The following is a 21,485-nucleotide window of genomic DNA, read 5'->3' as shown; positions in this document are numbered from 1 at the left end:
GTAAAGTTGCCCTTTCAGAGGACCAGGGCCAGTGAATGATTTTCAGATCCAGGGGAAGAATCCCACACGCAGCAGGCAAACAAATCTCACCTCCAGACTCAGGGGGTGGGTTCACCTACAGGGCAAGATGAATCAGCAATGACTAGACAATGTAGCAGAGCCAGAGGCGGAGGGTGTGGGAAGCCCAATGGAGACAGGTTTTACCTCCCTGTAGAAAGTAATTCTCTAACAATTAGGGCTGTCCTAATATCAATGGGCTTCCTCGTAGGTAGTGAGCTCCCCATCTTCAGAAGTATTCAAACAATGAATTGGGAACTTCTCAGCAGTAAAGCTGTCATGTGTGTCAGAAGGGTGTGGAAGCCGGAGTAGATGGCTACTAAGCTCTCCAACTAGTCTGTGATTATAAACAGCAGGCGTAACTTGTCACCCCCAGACATGGATGAGTGCAGCTTCTCCGAGTTCCTCTGCCAGCACGAGTGTGTGAACCAGCCCGGCACGTACTTCTGCTCCTGTCCCACCGGCTACATCCTGCTGGAGGACGGCCGCAGCTGCCAGGGTAAGGCTGCGGGCGATGTAAGGTGGGGCTGCCTCAGGGTGCTGTCCCCTGGGGAGTCCTGTGCCGCTTTGGGAAGGTGACGGGGTAAGAGCATGAGTGTGTGTTGGCGGCTCCCAGAGCGGCAGGCTCTGGGCAGGGTACGGGGACCGGGGCCTTCCTGCCCCGGGATTCGTCCTCTGGCCCCAGAAAGGGCACAACTACTCTCACTCCTGGAAGTGAACTCTGCGGAGAGAAGCGGCTTCCTGAAGGGCCGGGGCCGCCTCCCCAGGCAGGTCTCTGCGGGCCACTGAGGGCCGCTCCTGTCCTCACCAGGACATCTGTGGCCGGACCAACCGGGGCCCAGGCTTTCTCACGGCCCCTGGGGGCCCCTGGTCATTCTTCCCCTACTGACTTCTAGAGAGCGGGTGCCAGGGGGACCTCACACAGCTGACCGCTCGGTCCCTCGGAGGGTCGGGGCCCCAGGCTGGGTAAGGGGTGGGTCTTGTGCAGAGGGGCTGCCGGGCCCAGCCCCCAGCCCTGTGCTCCGCCCTGACCCCACACCAAGCGAGCAGCCTCTCCGTAGCAGGGCCGAGCAGTAGGAAAGGAGGGGGAGCTACAAAGGGAAGCCACAGACGCAGGGTCCGGCACAAACGACGCCCCTTTTTTTTTATCACAAACTCTTTTATTACAAAACTGGGAGCACATAATTCTGTAACGTAACAACATCACATGCAAGCACCCCACGTAAGATTTTAGGTGAAATGTTCACATTAAACCCGTCAGTTATTACACCCATATTGTCACCCTGCCAACCACACTCCAGCGGGCCTTACTTCTTCCGGACCCTGTACAATTTAAATTTTCCTAGTAGCCACATTAAAGGAGTAATTCTTTTTAGGTAAAAAGAGTTTTAGCTTCTTCATTTCTTTAATTTCTTCTTTACCTGAGCAGGTCAAATTAATTTTAAGACTATATTTTATTTCATGCAATATATCCAAAATAGGATTCCCACGTGTACTCAGTATAAAAATTAGTGATAGATAGTTTACATTCTCCTGCACTAAGTGGTCCAGTCTGGCGTGTATTTTCCACCGACCGCACGTCCCGGTGTGGACTCGCCCCCTTCCGAGTGCTCAGCCGCCACGTGGGGCCCGCGGCCGCCGTGCTGGAAGGTGCGGCTCTGCAGTGGTTGCGGGCAGCCCTCACGCCTCGCCCCGCAGCCCGGGCGCATGCAGGGCCAGCGCCTGGGAAGCACTGCCCGGCCGCAGCCTCCCGTCCACCCTGCCTTTCAGACATCAACGAGTGCGAGCACCGGAACCACACCTGCACCCTGACCCAGACTTGCTACAATCTGCAAGGGGGGTTCAAGTGCATCGATCCCATCCGCTGCGAGGAGCCTTACATCCAGATCAGCGATAAGTGAGTCGTGGCTTCCCCTTGGGGAATGGGGACGTGCGTGAGGGGCCCGGGCGGGAGGCTGCCAGTGTGGCGTAGAGGAGCGTGCGCCTGCCGGGGGGGGGGGGCTGGGAGGCCTGGGCCACTGCCACCTGCTCCTGCCCCCCCCCCCACGGTTCTCGATCACTCGCCCACTCATGCCAGACCTGTATGATGATTCTTCAGGGGTGTCCAACCTTTTTGGCGTCTCTGGGCCACACTGGAAGAAGAAGAGCTGTCTTGGGCCACCCATTAAATACATTGTGGCACATAATCACACACAAAAAAATCTCATACTGGTTTAAGTAAATTGACAGTTTTGTGCTGGGCCACACTCGCCACCACCCTGGGCTGCATGCATGCGGCCCCGGGCCGCAGGTCGGGCACCCCTGCGAGGACCAACCGGGAGGGGAGGCCAAGCTCACAGACCTCCTTTCCCTTTGCTGGGTACACGGGTCTTTTTAGGGCGGGGCTTCCAGCTGTCCTGGGCATGGGGACCACCCACTGGTCTTGTCAGAGTCTGACCCAGGGGGTGGTGGCCCGAGAACCCGGCCGTCCAGCGAGCGCCGGGTGACACGGGGGCTGCCCGTCTCTCTGGACTGGGCTGCGAGTGGCGAGGAGCAGGAGATGTCATTAGAAAGCTCCCAGGACTCGAGGGTACTTAGCTCGCTTTAATCATTTCCCATGTCAGAATGTTCAATGTGTTTTACTAAACCACCAGGTGGCAAATATTAGAGCCGAGGGTAGAGTGCAAGTGAAGACAAGCTCCCCAAAGAAAAAGCCCTGGTACGGTATTTTTTCTGTGCGTCGTCTACTAGGAGCACCTTTTCCTTCCTTTAGTCCCCACTTACCCACCTCGGCTCCTCCTCAGGCCACACACACACACACACACACACACACACACACACACACACACAAGCTCACACATGCTCGCCCTCTGCCCTCCTCTCCACTGGGGGCGCACTGACTGCCCGGAGCCCTGGGATGAAGTGCACATGCCCATGGTGTCCTCTGGGAATGCAGCGCCCAAAGGGGATGTGTGCCTTAACCACTGTGTTTCCCTTCTGACCAAAAAGGAGGAGACAAAGCAGCGACAGGCAGGCCCTGTAGCGACGACCCCTCCGCTCGTCGCTGAGAGCCGTGCTTCCAAGCAGCCCTTCGGAGCCGGGTCTTTGGTTTCTGGCTCCAGGGCCCTGCTCGGCGGAGAAGCAGAGCTTTGGGCCGTGCTCACCGGCTTCCATCCCGGTTCTCGCTGGGCATCTCCAGGCTGCCCGTGTCTGTGGTCTGGAAATTGTCCCCGTTCGACCCCCCTGAAGCACTCAGCTGGTGCATTCCTGGTGAGGTCCCTGGCACGCCGCTGAAAATGCTCAGGGGCTCCAGCCTCCTCTTCCAGGCCCTCCCTCATCCAGGTGTCCTGTACTCCTGCCAACCCGGACAGCGCACGCCCTCGGGTGTCCGGCCTCCCGGCTCTGGTGCGCACACTTCCTGCCTGGGGGAGGCATCCCTGTCCGCGCCACATGGACAGATCCGCGCCGTCTTTCAGATCTCAGCCCCCTGCCGCCTCCCGCAGCTGGCTGTGATCCCCTGCAGCTGGCGGCCGCCACTCCTCCCTCCCACATCTTCTAGGGAACCTTCTCTGTGGGACACGGGACACTTGAATGTGGCCATTTGGCACCAGGGACATTCGACTTGGCAACTTTGATGCAGCCTTAAAGAACAAAGCTTCAAACACTCTTTTCTGCATGCATGTAGTCGAGCTCTTGTCATGCACCAGACGCTGCGCTAGGTGCTGTGGGTTTTGCTTTCATGGCCGTGGGGGAGAGAGACAGGAAACGTGCTGTCGCAAGTGAGCATGCAGCTGCGTTCTGATAGGTTGCGATAGGTGCTGCGAACAGGGAGAAAACAGAATGCACAGAACGCACAGAACGGAAGGTGGGGTTGGACCCGGTCGGGGCCGGGAACCTGTGAGGCCTCCTGAGGAAACAAACGGCCTGTGGGCTGGACCGGGAAGGAGCGTGTGGGTTCATGTAACGCACAATAGAAGAGCAAGGGGAGCCGAGGTACACAGGCTACAAGGCAGGAGCAACCTTGGTGTCTTCGGGGCGTAGAAGGGGCCGAGGTGCCACAGCCTTGTGAAAGAGTAGACAGTGACCCGAGGGGCGGTTAGAGGCATTGACAGAGGCCAGAGCCCAAGGGCGTCTCAGAGGTGAAAGTGGGTGATTCGTTTCCATTCATCTCACGCTGGGTGGCGACTGTGGCGTCCTTGAGCAAGGTTGACACATAGTCTGATTTACGTGACAGAGGGCACTCTGGAATGGGCTGGAGGGGGAGACCCATGAGGGGCCATCGCAGGGGTCCAGGTGCCGTGACAATGGGGATGGTCACACAGAACTGGCTGAATCTGGACGGTGTTTTGGAAGTAGAACCAATAGGTTTTGAAGACATCCAGTAGACTGGGAGTTAGGGGACAGTGGCAGACACGTGACAGGCTCCCTTTCACTCTGGCCACCAAGGCTCGTATCCACAGGTGTCCTCATGCTGCCGTGAACGCTGAGCCCCAGGGGCGTCTCAGGGACCAGGTGAGAGACGGGAGGTGGTCAGGGCTCAGTTAAGGGGCACCTACCACAGGCGCTCAATAGGAACCAATGGTTTTATGTTACGACGGTGCTCCTCCTCATACTCCCAATTTGTTGCTTTGAATTAGAGACATTTGTGTCCGTGATTTATCTCCCCCGATAGAAGGCAAAACTATGTGAGGTCAGGATCTTATTTACCATTATAATTACAAAGTGTCTTAATGTCATGTCTTTTTAAAAATTATAATGTATTGATTATGCTATTACAATAGTCCCAATTTCCCGCCTTTACTCCCCTCCACCCAGCACCCCGACTCCCTCAGGCAATGCCCCCACCATTGTTCACATCCATGGGTCATGTGTGTAAGTTCTTTGGCTGCTCCATTTCCTACACTGCACTTTATACCCCCATGGCTATTCTGTAACTACCCATTTGTACTTCTTAATCCCCTCACCTCTTCACCCATTCTCCCCCATGCCCCTTGCATCTGGCAACCATCAGAACGTTCTCCGTATCCATGATTCTGTCTCTCTTCTTGTTTGCTTAGTTTGCTTTTTAGATCAATTGTCAATAGATTTGTATCTTTTGCCATTTTATTGTTCATAGTTTTCATCTTCAACTTTTTCTTAAATAAGGCCCTTTAACATTTCATATAACAATGGTTTGGTGATGATGCACTCCTTTAGTTTTTTCTCATCTAGGAAGCTCTTTATCTGCCCTTTGATTCTAAGTGATAGCTTTGCTAGGTAGAGCAATCTTGGCTGTAGGTCCCGCTTTTCATGCCTTTGAATATTTCTTGCCAATCCCTTCTAGCCTGAAAAGTTTATTTTGAGAAATCATCTGACAGTCTTATGGGAACTCCCCTGAAGGTAACTAACTGCTTTTCTCTTGCTGCTTTTAAGATTTTCTCTTTATCTTTAATATTAAGCACTTTACTTATGATGTGTCTTGGCGTGGGCCTCTTCACATCCATCTTGTTTGGGACTCTGTGCTTCCTGGACTTGCATGTCTATTTCCTTCACCAAATTAGGGGAGTTTTCTTTCAGGAATTTTTTTCAAATAGATTCCCACTTTCTTGTACTTTCTCTTCTTCTGGGACCCCTGTGATGCAAATGTTGGAATACTTGAAGTTGTCTGAGAGGCTGCTGATACTATCCTCATTTTTTGGATTCTTTTTTCTGCTTGTTGTTCTGATTGGTTGTTTTTGCTTCCTTATGTTCCAAATTATTGATTTGATTCTTGGTTTCATCCACTGTACCGTTGTTTCTCTGTAAATTGTTCTTTATTTCAACTAGTGTATCCTTTATTTCTAACTGGATCTTTTTTATGCTGTTGAGGTTCTCACTAAGGTCCTTGAGCAAACTTATAACCAGTGTTTTGAACTCTTCATCTGATATATTGCTTATCTACATTTTGTTTAGCTCTTTTTTTGGAGTTTTGATCTGTTCTTTCATTTGGGCCATGTTTCTTTGTCTCCTCATTTTGGCACCCCCCCATGTTAGTTTCTGTGTATTAGGTAGAGCTGCTATGACTCCCTGTTTTGGTAGCATGGCCTAATAATATAGTAGGCATCCTGTAGGGTCCAGTAGCAGAGCCCCCCATCACCCAGGCTGGGTGCTTGAGGTGCACCCTTTGTGTGGGCTGAGTACACCCTCCTCTTGTAATTGAGCTTTGGTTGCTGTGAGCAGGTCAGTAAGAGGGATTTACCCAGGTGAGTCTGCCTTCACCCTCCATGGAGGATCAGTTGTGTAGCTTTGACTGTGGGGCTTTGACTTGGTCTGTAGCTGTCCATTACATGTGCAGGCTTTAGGGTTTCCCAGGTGGTGCAGGCCAAGGTCAGCCCCCACCTGTGTTCTGCCTGGGGCCAACCTCCATGAGCTACAAAGCAATCTGAGATGGCTACTACTTGTGCTGGGCTTGGAGATTCCCAGGCAAAACCAAGCTGTAAGTCTAGGCTGGCTGCTGCTAGTGCTGGGCCTGGGGCCACTTCACAAGATGTAGTGGTGCTAGAGGCTCAGTGAGGCCAGCTGTTGCTTGTTTAATAGGCTTTAGGAAGTTGTGAAGCATGAGCCAAGACCAGCCATTCACATGGAAAAGTCACTTTTGACAGCTTAGTGGGCCTGTAATTTGGGTGGGGTGGAGTCTCAGAGGATCTCCAGGGTGGGGCAAACAGTGGTAGCCAGGTTGATGGAGTCTCAGATACTGTACCTGCCTGCCAGCTCTGTGGCTCTGTGGGGGGAGAGTTAAGACAAGGGACAGCGGCCTCTGTCTGCCTTTCTGTCTGTGAGAAAGCTGTCCCCAGCTCTTGCCTTGATGCCAGACACTTCAGTTCCTCCCTGTATAACACTAGTGCCTTTCAAGCTGCTACGCTGGTGCTGGAGCTCAGAGGGAGTGAGTCTGAGTAAGTCCGTGTGTGGATTCTTTAAGGGGAACTGCTTGGGACTCCAGAACTTTCTCCCATTGACTCCATCCCTGCTGGTTTTTGCAGCCAGGAGTTATAGGGACTTATCTTCCTGGCACTGGATCCCTGGGCTTGGGAGGCCTGGTGTGGGGCTGGGTTTCCTTGCTCCCAAGATTTCCTCCCTGAATTTTTATCCACACATGAATCTGGGACCAGCCTCTTCCACATCTGTGCCCCTCCTACCAGTCTGGATGGATGTGGATTCTTTAATTCCATGGTTGTTGGACTTCCATTCAATTTGATTTCTGATGGTGCTGAGTGACGGCAGTGCTATATTTTAGTTGTAACTTTGATGTGGTTGTGCGAGGAGGCGAGCCGTGTCTGCCTGTGCCGCCATCTTTCCTGGAAGTTCTTGACTTTGTGTCTCATGCAGAGTGAATTCTGAGTTCTTGAAAAGATTCAATCACGTTGCACACAGACTAAGCTACGTGTGGCAGAGAACATGAGGGACCACTGAAGACCCGTCAATCTAATGTAATTTCCACTATGAAAATTTCCTTTTTTCTTTATAAAAATAAGACCTAAAATGTCTTAATGAGCATGTACAGCTGGCGACGTGAAGGGCAATGCCTCGGGGACACATGTCACTAAGGACGTGACAAATGGGAGGGGTACAGAGAATGTCCCAGGACTCCGAGAGCCAGACACCTGAGGTCTACACTCTGGTGACAGGAGTATCTGCTTGGCCGGCGCAGGCCGTTCTCTAGGAAGCCGGGAGCTCCGTGACATGCTGGAGAGCGTGTCGGCGACAGCCGGGCGCGGAGCGGGTCTATGGTTACAGCTTTGCGCACTAGCCATGGGGTAGCCTCCTTCTCGGTGTTGAAAAGGGACAGGTAGGTACGACCGGCATCCCGAGAGGGTGTTCCACGTTCTCACGCAGTCTCCCTTCTCAACAGCCGCTGCTTGTGTGCCTCCGAGAACCCCGGCTGCAGAGACCAGCCCTTCACCATCTTGTTCCGGGACATGGACGTGGTGTCAGGACGCTCCGTGCCTGCCGACATCTTCCAAATGCAAGCGACGACACGCTACCCCGGGGCCTATTACATTTTCCAGATCAAGTCTGGGAATGAGGGCAGAGAATTCTACATGCGGGTAAGAGGGGACGGCGGGCGCCGGTCGCTCTCCCCATGATGATGCATCGTGTTGTCTAGCCTGGCACGTGCTTCTAGAAGCGGGGCAGCGTGCGGCCGGGAGGGGCAGGGGTGGAGAGTGGAGAGAAGAGTGGGGCGGGGTTAGGACGTCGAGGTTCTGGTCCTCACCTCCCGTCTCTTTCCTCCTGCAGTTCTGTGGGAGAGGCATTTACATAGCCTTTTATCCATCCACCCATTTGACAAATATTTATCAAGTACCTACTACGTGCAACTGGAAACCGAGAACGTAGCAGTGGATAAGACACGCCCAGGCCTTGCCCTCTGGGCGCCTACACTGCAGTGAACGTAAAGACCCCCTCACAGGGGCGGGCTCTGCCTGCATTGCCCGATGCAGTAGCCACTGGGCTCTTTAAGGTTACACTGATTGAAGTTAAATAACATGACAAATTAGGTTTTTCTGTGGCACTAGCCATATCTTGAGTGCTCAGTAGCTGCACGTGGCTGCTGTATTAGCTTAGACGTAGAGCATTTCTAGCCTCGTTAAAAGTTTGATGGACAAGAACGACTTCTCCATGTCAGTAAAAATCGCAGAGCGCGTGCCCTAAAACAGATTTGCTTGTTTGTGGACTCCATGCATGTAACACAGTACCATTTATATGACTGAGCTTTATGTCCCGTAACTTCTGGTGTGATGACACCTGGTTTTTTTTGTTTGTTTTAAAGATTTGATTTATTTATTTTTAGAGAAAGGGGCAGGGAGGGAGAGAAACATCGATGCGCTAGAGAAACGTGGATCCCACACCCCCAACTGGGGACTTGGCCTGCAACCCAGGCATGCACCCTGTCTGTGAATCAAACCCGTGACCCTTTGCCTTGTGGGACAACACCCAACCCACTGGGCCACGCAGGTCAGGGCAATGTGACCTCTTTAGAGACCACTGGCTTAGATGTTTTTCACATGTCAGTGTGAATCTGGGCACTGATCCAAACAGTGGATTCCAGAGCTTCATCTCCAGAGAATCTGGAATGATCTGAATTACCCAGGATAAATCAGAGTCTGGTGGCCGAGGCCTGGTACGTCAGTGTCTTACGGCTGCTGTAAGAAATCACCAAAACCTTGGTGGCCTCATAAGACAGCAGACGCTCCCTCTGACGCAGGCCTGGAAGCCGAAGCCTGACCTCCCTCCCACGGAGCTGCGATCAGCCTGCTGGCAGGACTCTGCTCCCTCCGGAGGCCCCAGGCGGGAATCCATTTCCTCTCCTCCTCTGGCTTCTGGTGGCTGCCAGCATTTCTTAGCTTGTGACCACATCGCTCCAGCCTCTGCCTCCTAGGTCACTGGCCGCCTCCTCTGTGTCTCTTATCTTGACGTTTGGGATTGGATAGAGGGCCCACCCAGGTCATCCGGGAGGATCTCTCTGTGTCAAGGTTCTTCACTTAGTCACACCTGCAGAAGTTCCCTTTCCTCTTTCTGGAACATTATAGGTTCCAGGACATAGGACCTGATATCTTGTGGGTGGGGGTGCATTACCCAGGAATCTACATTTCTAACAATCACAGTGGGGAGTCCCCCAGAGTCACTGTGGGGAGTGATACTCAGAAAGACAGGCTGTGAAAGTGTATCCGCTGCTGGGGCAGATGGCCCCAGGGCCCGCAGAGGACCACATAGCAGAGCTCCCTACCCCTCCTCTCCCAACCTCCTGGCAGAGTCTTCCAGCCCTCGCCCCCGGGGATGAGCCTGCCTGAAACCAGGGAGGTCTCAGAAACAGAGGTCAGGACAGATTAGAGAAGGTCCCAGGTGCTGGCCACATGCCTGTGTCCTCACTGATATGTTTTTGGCAAGCCCCGAACGGGGCCGGGTCCGTGGGATCGCACGGCCTGCCGAGCCAACATCTGCAGACCAGGGTAGCAGGCTCAAGGGCTTTGGAAGAAGATGGAAGCAGCTGAGGAGGAGAAAGGAGTTTCTGCGAGATGAAAAAGACGGAACTGTGTTTATGTCTTTTCCCCAAACCGTAAGCAACAGCTGTCCGGCAGAGCCCCACGTCTGGGAGCTTCCGCGGGCCTGCTGCCGGTGGGAGCAGAAGACTGCCTGCCGACACCGCCGGTCTGGCGTCCCTCCCCTGCACAGATGCAGCGGGCCCTCCTGGGGGCTGCAAATACCATCACTGATCCCACCGGCCTCCGTTCCTGCCCCCGCCCGCCCGCAAAAGAGCAGATCTGCAGAAGGTGGTCTTGGCTGGGCGAGATTTCGCCCACTCAGATACCACCCACTGAAATCCCCCAATGTGCCCTGTGTGGCTGACTTGTAAGAGGCGCCCAGGGTGGGGGGGGGGGAGTGGATGATCCTACACGTGGAATGGACAGGTGTGAGGGCTCCTTCTGGAAGCTTCCTCTACTGCCTGGACTGCCACAGCAACTAGGGGACCCTTGGAGCTCACAAAGCTGAGCTGTGTGTGGCTTGCACCCTCTCTGAGAACATTGGGAAAAGCCCCAGTTCTTTAGTATTTATTTAGAAGAGGAGGCCAGGGTGCTGAGGAATGTGGGGACGCAGTGCCCGCTCTGAGAATGGCTGCAGGGACTTAAAGATGGGAAGGTGGTAGCCCTGGCTGGTGTAGCTCAGTGGATAGAGCTCGGGCTGTGAACCAGTGTCGCAGGTTCGATTCCCAGCAATGGTACATGCCTGGGTTGCAGGCCATAACCCCCAGCAACCACACATTGATGTTTTTCTCTCTCTCTCTATCTCCCTCCCTTCCCTCTCTAAAAATAAATAAATAAAATCTTTAAAGAAAAAAAAAACAACACGGGGAGGTGGCTGCCGGCTGGGCAGGTCCCACGGGCAGCACCCAGGAAAAGGAAAGGAGCTCAAGGAGGGGAGCCTGTGAGGAGGCCACAGGGCGTGGGAGGAGGAAGACAGACAAGGCGGGACAGCCCCAAGTCCGGGCCGCCCAGAGCTGCAGCGCCCTCCTCAGGAAGGCACACGCAGCCGTTCTCTTGAAGAACTTTTTCATCTTTATTTTTTACATGATTTTTTAAAAACATATTCATGGTAGAAAAATGTGAATATACAGATTAACTCAGAAGTTATAGCGTCGTCTTCCTGCTGTGGGCTCCGGAGCCAGGCCGTCCCACCGCAGGCGTGGCCCGTGGTTCACCAGCTGCGTGACCTTGGCCGCGGTACCTGACCTCTGCAGCCTCCACTTCCTCGTCTGTGCAGACAGGATGATGATGACAGTATTTACTTTAGGATTAGATGATGTCACGTCCCTGTGCAGCGCCGGGGACACAGAGTGCCTTCTCATCAAACAGCTGGGGTCGGGCGAGGGGGGAAACGTTCGATAGCTTTCTTCTCCCCACCCTGCCGTCTGGAGCCGGGGCACCCCTGGGAGACACCTCAGGTTAAACCCGTAGGGCTCACAGGTGCTTTCGGTTATGGGTGAATCCTCTCCTCCGCCCATGCCCAAAGTCCGAGCTGGTTTCAGTGGGGACTTCAACCTCTCAGCCCCTCATTCACTGTAAAGGTGGGTGCAGGGGTGGCCCCGGAGGGGCGCCTGGCCTCCGTGCACTGTCCTCTTCCCCTGCCCCCACGACTGGTGCTGCCCCGACTCCTCCTCTGGGGTTGGGGGGGCAGATGGCGGGAGGGAGAGGGTGGAGCCCAGGTCCTGGTCGTTGCCATGGTAAGCAGGTGTTGCTCTGCTCACATGCTCTTGCTTTGGATGGATGTTTTGTGGGCTGTTGGGAGGTTTCCCTGAGAACTGAGCACTGACCATTCCCTGGTGTGGGCGACAGGGCCTCTCACCCCTCTTTCTGGTGTAACATCCTGCACAGACTTTCTGGGGGCGGGGTCGCCACCTCACCCTGGCAGGCAGACCTCACGCCTGGGCTTCAGGACACCAGCAGCCAGGTCCCTGCCGCGGCTGCTATTGACGGGGGTGCAAGGCACTCTAGGGCTCTCTAGGCTTCCCCCGGAGGGAGTTGGATACCGCCCTCTGCACCCTGACTTGTCAGGGGACCCACAGCTCTGAACGGTTCTCTTGAAAGCCTCTCTCGCTTGAGATGGGGGCTGGTGCAGGCGTTCAATACACATTTATAGGTTGGAGGGGGTCACAGAGGGAGAGAAACGGACCTGGCGTGGGGCCGCCGCTCTCCAAGTCCCGTAAGACAGAACAGACGCGGCACAAGCCCTCCACCGTGCTCAACAGCTGCCGGCGCTGGGCCCAGGGTTTTCCCACAACCCCATGTGCAGGGCCCGCCTGGCCAGCCCGGTGTACAGAGGGGAGCGCTGAGGCACAGAGAAGCTAAGTAATTGCCCAAGATCTCAGCCAGGAAGCCCCAGAGCGGGATTCACGTCTGATGGTCTGGCAACAAAAACTCTATACATACTCTTGTATTTCCCTTTAGGATGTGAGGTATTTTACTTACTCTTCTAGCTTCGGGGTCTCAGCAGAAGTTGAGAAGACGAGAAAAGTCTGCTGTAAGATCTAGTGACAATAGAGGGTATCCAAGAAGCATTCGTTACTGCTGCATTGGTGGGGTGGCTCCCGCTGCCGCTGCTCCTGCTGTGGTGAGGAGCCGATGAGCTCCGGGGCCCTGGAGGAGCCCACAGTGCTGCCCACGGGCCTGGAGTGTCACGTGGGAGGGGGGCTGATGGCCGCTCAGGCTCTCCCACCCTGAGGTTCCCTGGTTGTATCACAAACACTCAGAAGAACTTCATCTCACCCAGCAGGCAAACACCACTTACGTGCACACGCACGCACGCACACACATGCACACAGATGTGCATGTATGTGCAAACACGTGCACTCATGTGCATGAGCGCACTCACACCCCCTCTTGTACACGCACATGCACACATGTCCCTTGCACATGCCCTAGCGGTGGTCTGTCTCCCCCCGAGCCCTAGACAGAGGGTGGGTGATTGGCTTTGGCCGGTGACGCAGGGACGCAGCTGGAACCAGAAGAGGAAGCGCAGTCAGGGGGTTCAGACTGTGCCAGAGCGTGTTCAGCCCGTGACACCTGTGGGTCAGGCAGCAGGACCGGGGAAGGCGACTGGCCGTGGCCTGGCTGCTGGCCGTGTTCAGACGGTGCTGTCCCACAGGTTGGTTTGAACAAACCCAAGCGTGTGGGAGCAGGGCCAAGGAGACATACTCGGGAGTGCTGTTCGCAACTCCAAGGGCACCCGGTACTCACTCCTTCTCCCTTCACCAACAGGGATTCAGCACCACCCTTCTGGTGGGCGCGTGCGCTCAGCAACAGACAGGACATGAGGAGCCCCCACTAGAAGGAAGGGAGGGAGGGGCAGCCGCGCAGACACTTACAGTGCAGAGGGGGGACTATCAAGTAGAGTTGCTGCTGGGGGCTTTGGGAAATTAGGAGGTGTCAAGACCTCACCGTAGAGCATGGTGGTCAGAGCGTGATTTTTGGAGTCCGACCCTCCAGTACCATGTGCTAGTTTGGTGACCCGCTCAGGGCACTTAACCTACTCACATTGTGGGGGGATGAGGGTCAAACAAGAGATGCGTGAAAGGCCGCAGCCAAGTGCGTAGCATCAACCCCTCCACCACTTCTACTCACTTCCACCTCCATTGTCATTATCATCCCCCGCCCCTACAACAGGCAGCCCCACCCACCACCTCCACCACCACCATCATCATCATTTTGCACTATGACCACCAAGGCCACCGATAACCAGGGGCTCTCAAGGGCCTGTTTCATGAATGCCCTGACTCTGCCCTAAAAGCCCAGCAAGCACTGCGGGGGCGGGGCGGGCTGCCCTCAGCTCCCCTGGCTGGTGCCTGAGCCCTCCTGGTGCCGTGGGCAGGCCTTTCTCAGGCCGCTGCAGATCTGAGCCCGGCGGAGATCGAACTCCCTGGCCTCTGAAGTTACTTCCAAAGGGGAGAGACAAGGAAATTTCCATACTCTGCAGACTTTTGCTGGGAAAGCCCAGAGAAACAACCTGGAAGTTTCTAGTTCCACCCAGCTCTGGGCTCTGCCGCTCTCCCTCGAGAGGGCCACCCACGGCTCAGGGTTCTCAGCCCTCGGCCTTTGTTCATGCAAACAGTGAGAGCTGGCGGATATTTATATATGTAAATGCTCTATTTCCCGGTGTGGCTGTGCCCTCTGAGGAACTGGCCCCGAGCTCCAGGTTTTGCAAGCGCTGACAAGGAAGTCCGTGAGATCCTCTGCGTGAGCAGGTGCCAGTGGCGTCGGTGCTGACGTGAGCAGAGGGAGCTGATGCCAACAGGAAATGGTGTCAGCGGACAGGGGAGGTCTTGGCACCTGGCTGACACCTGTCTGCCGGCCCCTCCCTTGACATACCTGTGGAGCTCTCGGGGATGTCTAGAGCTGTATAGGGAGCCCTCCCTCGTGGAAACGGATAAAACACCTGGTGTGGCCCAGTTTCTTGGTTTGCAGGGCCCACTGCTCTGTTCCTGGGCACAGTGCCAGGCTCTGCGGCTTGCAGGAAGCAGTGGCCCAGCATGCCCTTGTTCCCTCGTGCTGTGTCCCCTCCAGGGGCCCGCTGCCTGGCCACTTCGTGGAACCCCGAGCATCTCCTCTCCTTAAGGGCAGGGCTGGGAAGACAAGCAAAACCCGCCAGTCTCCTCTGATAATTGTGCAGTGCCACAGGCTGGGGCTTGGGGTCAGATCGAAGCCCCTGAATGAACTCCCTTGGCTCCGCCCCCAGCTAGCTGGGTGACCCTAAGCAACTGTTAACCTTCCCAGGCCTCAGTTTGCTTGGGAGTAAAATTGGAAAATAATGAGACACCTTTAATACAGCAGCCAGGACCTGTGCTTTTATTTATTTAGCTTTAACTGTTATTATTTAAATCCCCACCTGAAGTTACATTCATTGATTTTAGAGACAGAGGAAAGGGGAGAGAGCAACATCGGTGTGAGAAACACCCAGCAGTGGCCTCCTGTATGCCCCCACTGGGAATCAAACCTGCCAGCTGGATATGTGCCCAGACCGGGAATTGAACCCACAACCTTTTGGTGTAGGGGGGACAACGCTCCAACCCACTGAGCCACCCAGCCAGGGTGGGGTCTGTGCTTTCAGAGGAGCACTTCTTCGTTGTTAATGTGCCCACAGATCACCTGGGGATTGTGTTAACCGCAGATGCTGGCTTGGCAGGTCCCAGGTGGGGCCTGGGATTCCGCATTTCTAACAAGCCCCCTGGTGCTGCCCAGGCGGCTGGGCCAGGGACCGGTGCCGTGAGCAGCAGCAAGGCCTTCCCGGGTTTTCCTGAGGATTAAAGAAACACAGGCACACAGAAGGGGCCAGAGGAGCGCCTCACCATGGTGGGTCTCCCCTGGTGTCAGTCTGCTCTCTCTCCCACCTCAGACATCAGGGGAAAGGTTCCGTGGCGAAGAACTGTTCACGTGAAGTTGCTAGGACCTCAGCAGCAGGGTCGGTCGCCAAAAGGTGAAGCTGGTGTTGACAGCGGTGTCTCGACGGGAGCCTCAGAGGGGGCTGCCCGTCGCAACCACCTGGAGACTCACCAGCGGATTTCGGTCACCCCAGGAGTCATCAAAAAACCCTCTGAGGCATGAAACCCTGGAACCGGTGTCTGTAACTGTTAGTTCGGAAAAAGTGTCCGAGGTGCTCTGGAGGCTGTTTACCTGGAAACCACTGGCCTGGCACAAACCCGCCCTGCAGAGCCGGGGCCCCACGGGGTGAAGTGACAGATTTAGGTCACTCAGTCCCATCGCTTATTCATTCTTTCATTCAAGATGCATTTACTGCACACCCGTGTGCCAGGCACCACCGTGGGGTTCGGGGGGCCCAGGGGTGACACACCTAACCCTGATCCCCGCTCTGTGGAGCTCACGGTCTGCTGGGGACCTGGCCATCGGGCGTGGGCCTAGTAAACAGTGTGGGCAGGGGTACGTGGCAATGAATACTCTCCGTTCTGTGCAGAGTAGCAGCTGCAGTGGCAGAAGGTCTGGGGCGTGGAGGGAGGGCGACTTCCATCGAGGAAAGCAGGGAGGGCTTCTCCGAGGAAGTGATGTTTCTAGGTGAGGCCCGAAGCATTAGCAGGAGAGAGCCTGGTGGCGCGTGGGCAAAGCCAGACAGCATGTGGCACCAAGGGGGTGCCAGTGTGCCCATACTGGGGAAGCGGGGACACCCTCATTGAGGCTGCAAAGGTGGGCTGGGGCCAGACCACCCAGGGCTTCTGCTTTGGGGGTCCCGTGAGAGACCACATGTCCTGACGGACAGCTGTCTGCTTTTTTCCCCACCTTCTCCGCTCTTCGGGGCTGCTCCTGGGGTCAAGCTCACCCTCCCCCCCCCCCGACCCCCCAGGCTGGTCAGAGCTTCTCTAACAAGTGTCCCGGGTTCTGTCCACAGCAAACGGGCCCCATCAGTGCCACCCTGGTGATGACGCGCCCCATCAAAGGGCCCCGGGACATACAGCTGGACTTGGAAATGATCACCGTCAACACCGTCATCAACTTCAGAGGCAGCTCCGTGATCCGGCTGCGGATACACGTGTCGCAGTACCCATTCTGAGCGCCCGGGGCCAGAGCCTCCGACACTGCCTCTCTACAGCGCCAAGGGACGGGAGAAGAGGAGAGAGGGAGAGTGAGAGCGAGACAGACGTCAACGCCTTTCCTGCTGAAAGTTTCCAAGGAGACAGCCCGCTGTCCTGGCCCCGCCCCTATTGTCATAGACCTGGTGTCCCGCGGGGGGCCCCGTTTCCACAACGCAGTTATTGAAAAGTATTATCATTGGCACCCTGACCTGAGAGATCGATGGTGATGTTTCGAGCCCTGCAGTTTAGCTTCTCATTTTGTAAAGGAAATAGCTTAGGTTTGCTGGGGTCCGAGTCCGTGTTCAAAGACTGTGAACAGCGCCCCCTCGCCTCCTCGCTCGCGCTCGCTGACTGCCGCTTCGCAAAGGCCCCGGGGAGCTCACGCGAATGCTGTGTGTAGCTAGTCTGCCCCTTCTGTGTACAGAGAAGGCTATGGAAAGAAACCACTGCAGGATCTAAGGGTTTTAAAGAGTCTATTTCAAAACCATGTCTGGTATTTTCAGCCATAAAAGAAGTTTTAGTTTTCCTGAAATTTGTATAACTATTTAATCCTTTATTTTTTTTTTGTTCATTTTGAGGGTTTCTTTGTTTTGTTTTGTTTTGTTTTGTTGGATTTTTTAAAATAACAAGTGGTGGAATTCCTTCAAAAGGTCTTTAGGCACGTGTTATGTCCTGTCTTCCCAAACCCAGTCTCCTCTCCGTTTTAGCCCGGTGGGTTGTTTTGAGGACCCCTTCTTCATGCTTTTTTTTGGGAATTTTTACTGAACTGGGTTAGAAGGCAGAGGTCTCCGAACTGATTAAATATTCGAAGAGATTTTGCGTTTGGTTCATTCTGACATCGTAGGTGATTCGGCACCTGCGGTTGGTTCTAGCTCTCTTGCAGCCTGTTTACCGTCGCGGCTTGAAAAGCTCTCCAGAGAACTTGACCTTCATGACGCAGGCACGTGATGGGGACAGGGGAGCAGGGATGGGGGGTGGAGAAGTGAGGGGCAAGCATCCATCCCGAATCCTAGTTCACTCAATTAGAAAGCTCCTCTGGTATGTGGGTTCTTTGCAAGGACTTTTCCAGAGCAGGAATCTATTCCATTCACTCTCAGCCAGTGGTCTCCGACCGTGCCTGCAAAGTGGGGGGGCGAGTGGGGTTTTAAAGATGAAACTGATTTCCTGGGCATCTATTCACAAAGGCCCCGAGAGCTCACGCGGACGCAGTGTGTAGCTAGTTTGCTCCTTCTGTGTACAGAGGAGGCTATGGAAAGAAACCACGCCAGGATCTGAGGGTTTTAAAGAGTCTATTTCAAAACCATGTCTGGTATTTTCAGCCATAAAAGAAGTTTTAGTGACTCCAACTGAGTTGTTTGCGGTAGGGCCCAGGCGTCAGGAATTTTGAAAACTGTAACACACAGGTGCGGCTGAGAACACGTGGTAATGGGCACTACGAAGAGAGGGGGACGAGCGTGGCCCAAGTCCTGGCCACCTCGCCGTCCACATCTTTTTTAGTTACCTGTAGGGTGCATCACCCTTTTCCTGAGCAAGGACTCTTCCAGTGCCAGAACCCCTGGTGAGGGTGAAAAGTCAGCAGTGCCAGGCCTGGATTCTAGAACAGGTGTGGGGTGGGGGGCAGCTGCCTTGTACTCAACCCCACAAGTGGACCCAAGGCTTCCAAAGGAGCAGGTGCACTCCCTGATGGGCGAAGTTGCTTCTGCAGGCTAGGTCTGTTAGGATGTATTTATTAAAAACCTACTGTGTGCCAGGAACTGTGCCCTGGATTCTTAGGGTTAGGAGGGGTTTCATAGATTCTTTTTTTTTAAGATTTTATTTATTTATTTTTAGAGAGGGAAGGGAAGGAGAAAGAGAGAGAGAAACATCAATGTGTGGTTGCTGGGGGCCGTGGCCTGAAACCTAGGCATGTGCACTGACTGGGAATCGAACCTGCGACACTTTGGTTCACAGCCTGTGCTCAATCCACTGAGCTACGCCAGCCAGGGCGGATTTCATAGATTCTTAATAGCTGGTTCTTCGGTGGGAGGAACAGCGTGCTTGGCTCCCTTACCCAGAGCGCATGTCTCATAGCCACACTAGCTTTGCCGTGGCTGTTTTTTTCTCTAAAACTAATCACATCCAAACCATTTCCCATTGTGCTCCTTCAGCAGGTTCAAGCGATGTTAGCAATAACACTGACGGCAAATGGCTCTGAGCGCCTCGTCCCACAGCTCGGGAGAGAAAGGGTGGTTTCCTAGAGACTCGCCAGCCCAGGGGCCGCCGCTGAGCAGAGCCCAGACGGGGGCTCTGAGCCCCAGCTCCTCTTGTGGGGTGAGGGGCGAGGCTTCAGGAATGGGCGCGGAGTTGGGGGTGCTGTGGGTCGCTGTGAGCTCCACACGGAGCAGCTCCCAGTTACAGACTCAGGCTCCACGCGGCACACGGGGAAGGTGTCCTTGAACTTCTGGAACAGAGGGCAGGGAAGCTTGGTCTTGGGGGCCTCAGGACCCACTGGTTTCAGAGGCGCCACATTGGGACCCAGGCTATTTGGGCCTTGCGTTTTGTTTGTCCACGACACCACGTGGCTTCCCGCTCCTAAGTAAAAGGGCGCAGGGCCTCGTAAAGCCGCCCAGAGAGCTTCTGGGGCCTCAGGCTGCTCTTTCCAAACACGGTCTGATGAATTCAGTGTGAGTGAATCAGAAGCATGTGGGATCCATTTACCTTAAAATACACTTGGGCCTAAAAATTAAGGAAAAAAAAACACCCAGGGGAAAACGCGTACAGCAAGGCCAAACCCCAAACACTTGGGGAACAGTTCCAGAGGCTCCCTGAACCCGAAACGCTGTTTGCTTCACCCACCCCCTTGAGAACAGGCAGATGATATCCTTTTCACAGGATGACGCTGGTAGATAACATGACAGACTGGGGCTAAGCCTGCTCTTTGAATCACACGGCATTGTGCTCCCTCCGCCCGCCGAGTCTGTGGGGCTGGCCGTACCACGGAACCCTGAACCACCTGGGCCTTCCACACCTGTCCCTTGTCAGCCTCGTCCCATCTCCCGGGAGGGCCGAGAGCTCGCCATTCGACCCCTGCCCGGTGCTGCTCCGCCAGGGCCTGAAGAATGGCGGGACCTTTGTGGGAGGGGCTCCGGATGAAGAGCGGGACACCTGCAAACATCCTTGGGTTTCCGCCCGACCTGGGTTCAGTATGGACGAAAACTTGCACTCAGCTGCCTCTACTTCTCACGTTTTGAGGTTCCTTGAAATGTTCTCTGGGGACGACAGCCAGCATTTCCACTAAAGTGCAATTTCAGAGTTTCACAGTGGCGCACCAACCCCAGCACTTTCTAACTGGTATGGAATCCGCCTACCTGCTGCCCCTCCGGCCTGGGTCACGTGCTTAGATGTTTTCTTAGGTAACTGTCTTGGCCCTCAGGATGTTATTTCTCCAGATGGCGGAAACATTTCACTGGGTCTGATGACTTCATTTTCAGTGGTTTAAATGTATTTTTGTGGTCTGAGTGTTTATTGTAATGTGCGCGAGTTCTTCCTGAAGCAAAAGGCTCCCCAGAGAGAGAGAGAGAGAGAGAGAGAACACGACAAAGGAGCAACTCTTCTTGACTTCCTTCTCAGCACCCGGAATCCTGCTGGGCGAGCCAGGCCCTGGATTCGGAGAAGGGAAGAGACAGATGAGGCCCATCGATAAGATGTTTATCCGGGGGCGCATGCAGCCCGTGAGAGCGAACCGGAGTTCAGAGTGATGGGAGCATTTTGGCAGTGGGAAGAAAGTGGTTTTGGTCGCGTTGACCGCGTGGAGTTCTCCAATGCAAACTCCTCCTGGCACACCGCCCGCAGTCAGGGTCACTGAGTGAAGATGGTGCTGGGGTGCGGCGAGAGAGTGGAGAGAAGGGGAAAGACTCAAGGGAGCTTGAGTCTTTGGTTGACAGGGTCGCTAGGTCTTGGGGGTTTATCGGGCCTGGGGGCCCGGGGAGCTAAGGGACAGCCTAAAGTGAGCTCAGGAATGCCTTAGAAGGAGGAGCTTTGGTAGTGGGGAAAGATGACTTCCACTTTAATCATGCATCTCTTAAAACGTGTTTTGTGGTCGTTGAGGTGTAATTCGCATGGAGTGAAATGCATTAATCTCAAGGACACCCTCAGATACCCTTGTGCCAACAGAACGTGCTGAATGTGAGGCGACTCTGGGACATCCGGTGGAGGTCCTCAGAAGACGGTGGGAAGTGTGTATTCGGTGAGAGAGTTTGGTGCTAGAGACGTCGGGGCCCGGGGTCCTGTGTGAGGGGTTCTGGGGGTGCCGGTCAGGGGGCTCTCTGGGGCTGAGAAACGTGAGGATACATTGTTCAGTCTAAATGACCAAGTACACTCTTGAAAACAGCCATCCACTCAGAGCGAGCCAGTGAATTGCTTCTTGAGTGAGTGACGGGGCTCCCACCCCCAGTGCTGGTGCTCAGCACACGTGAGGAAAGAATGCTAAGACAAACAAGAATGACTCATCGCCTAATATGAAAACTGAAAATTGCATTCACCATGTGACCTCTAAGCTTCCTGAAACAGCAAAGCCATTTTCTAACGAACCCATTAGGCAAATAAATGTTCTCGGCTGGAGGTCAGCATTCATTCCTGTCGGAAGAACACCGCATTTAATTAAATGTGCAGGGAAATCTCTGTTGGCCTTAGGAGGTATGGTGATGTGGTCGAAAGATCTCTAGTCTGGAAGTCCAGACAGGTCTAGTTTTTTTCCCTACCCCTCTCTGAAAAAAAAAAAAAGGAAAACATTTTCTAGGTCTCTTTTTGATCTAGAGCAAGTCACTTAGCCTCTCTGAACCTTGGATCCTTTTTTGTAACCTGCAGAAAATTTTACTCCTGA

The 21,485-nt window shown here is 54.5% G+C and overlaps 1 protein-coding gene across 3 annotated transcripts in view; it reads left to right on the top strand.

Annotated features, from left to right (window-relative positions):
• FBLN5 (fibulin 5) overlaps nucleotides 1-17,438 on the top strand; it is a 76,108-nt gene extending 58,670 nt beyond the window's left edge. For all 3 annotated transcript variants that reach the window (XM_045823759.1, XM_045823758.1, XM_045823757.1), the window contains 4 exons: nucleotides 434-556; nucleotides 1,828-1,954; nucleotides 7,904-8,099; nucleotides 16,441-17,438. In XM_045823759.1, the coding sequence (XP_045679715.1) occupies nucleotides 434-556; nucleotides 1,828-1,954; nucleotides 7,904-8,099; nucleotides 16,441-16,602 (608 nt within the window). In that variant the 3' untranslated portion in view covers nucleotides 16,603-17,438. The remainder of the gene's footprint in view (nucleotides 1-433; nucleotides 557-1,827; nucleotides 1,955-7,903; nucleotides 8,100-16,440) is intronic.
• Nucleotides 17,439-21,485: the final 4,047 nt, after the last annotated feature.

The sequence above is a fragment of the Phyllostomus hastatus genome, unplaced genomic scaffold (assembly GCF_019186645.2).
Source record: "Phyllostomus hastatus isolate PE091 unplaced genomic scaffold, TTU_PhHast_1.1 phas_scaffold_501, whole genome shotgun sequence".
In the NCBI taxonomy this organism is placed as follows: domain Eukaryota; kingdom Metazoa; phylum Chordata; class Mammalia; order Chiroptera; family Phyllostomidae; genus Phyllostomus; species Phyllostomus hastatus.
Note: the sequence above shows the minus strand (reverse complement) of the source record. Positions and strands in the feature narration are given on the sequence as shown.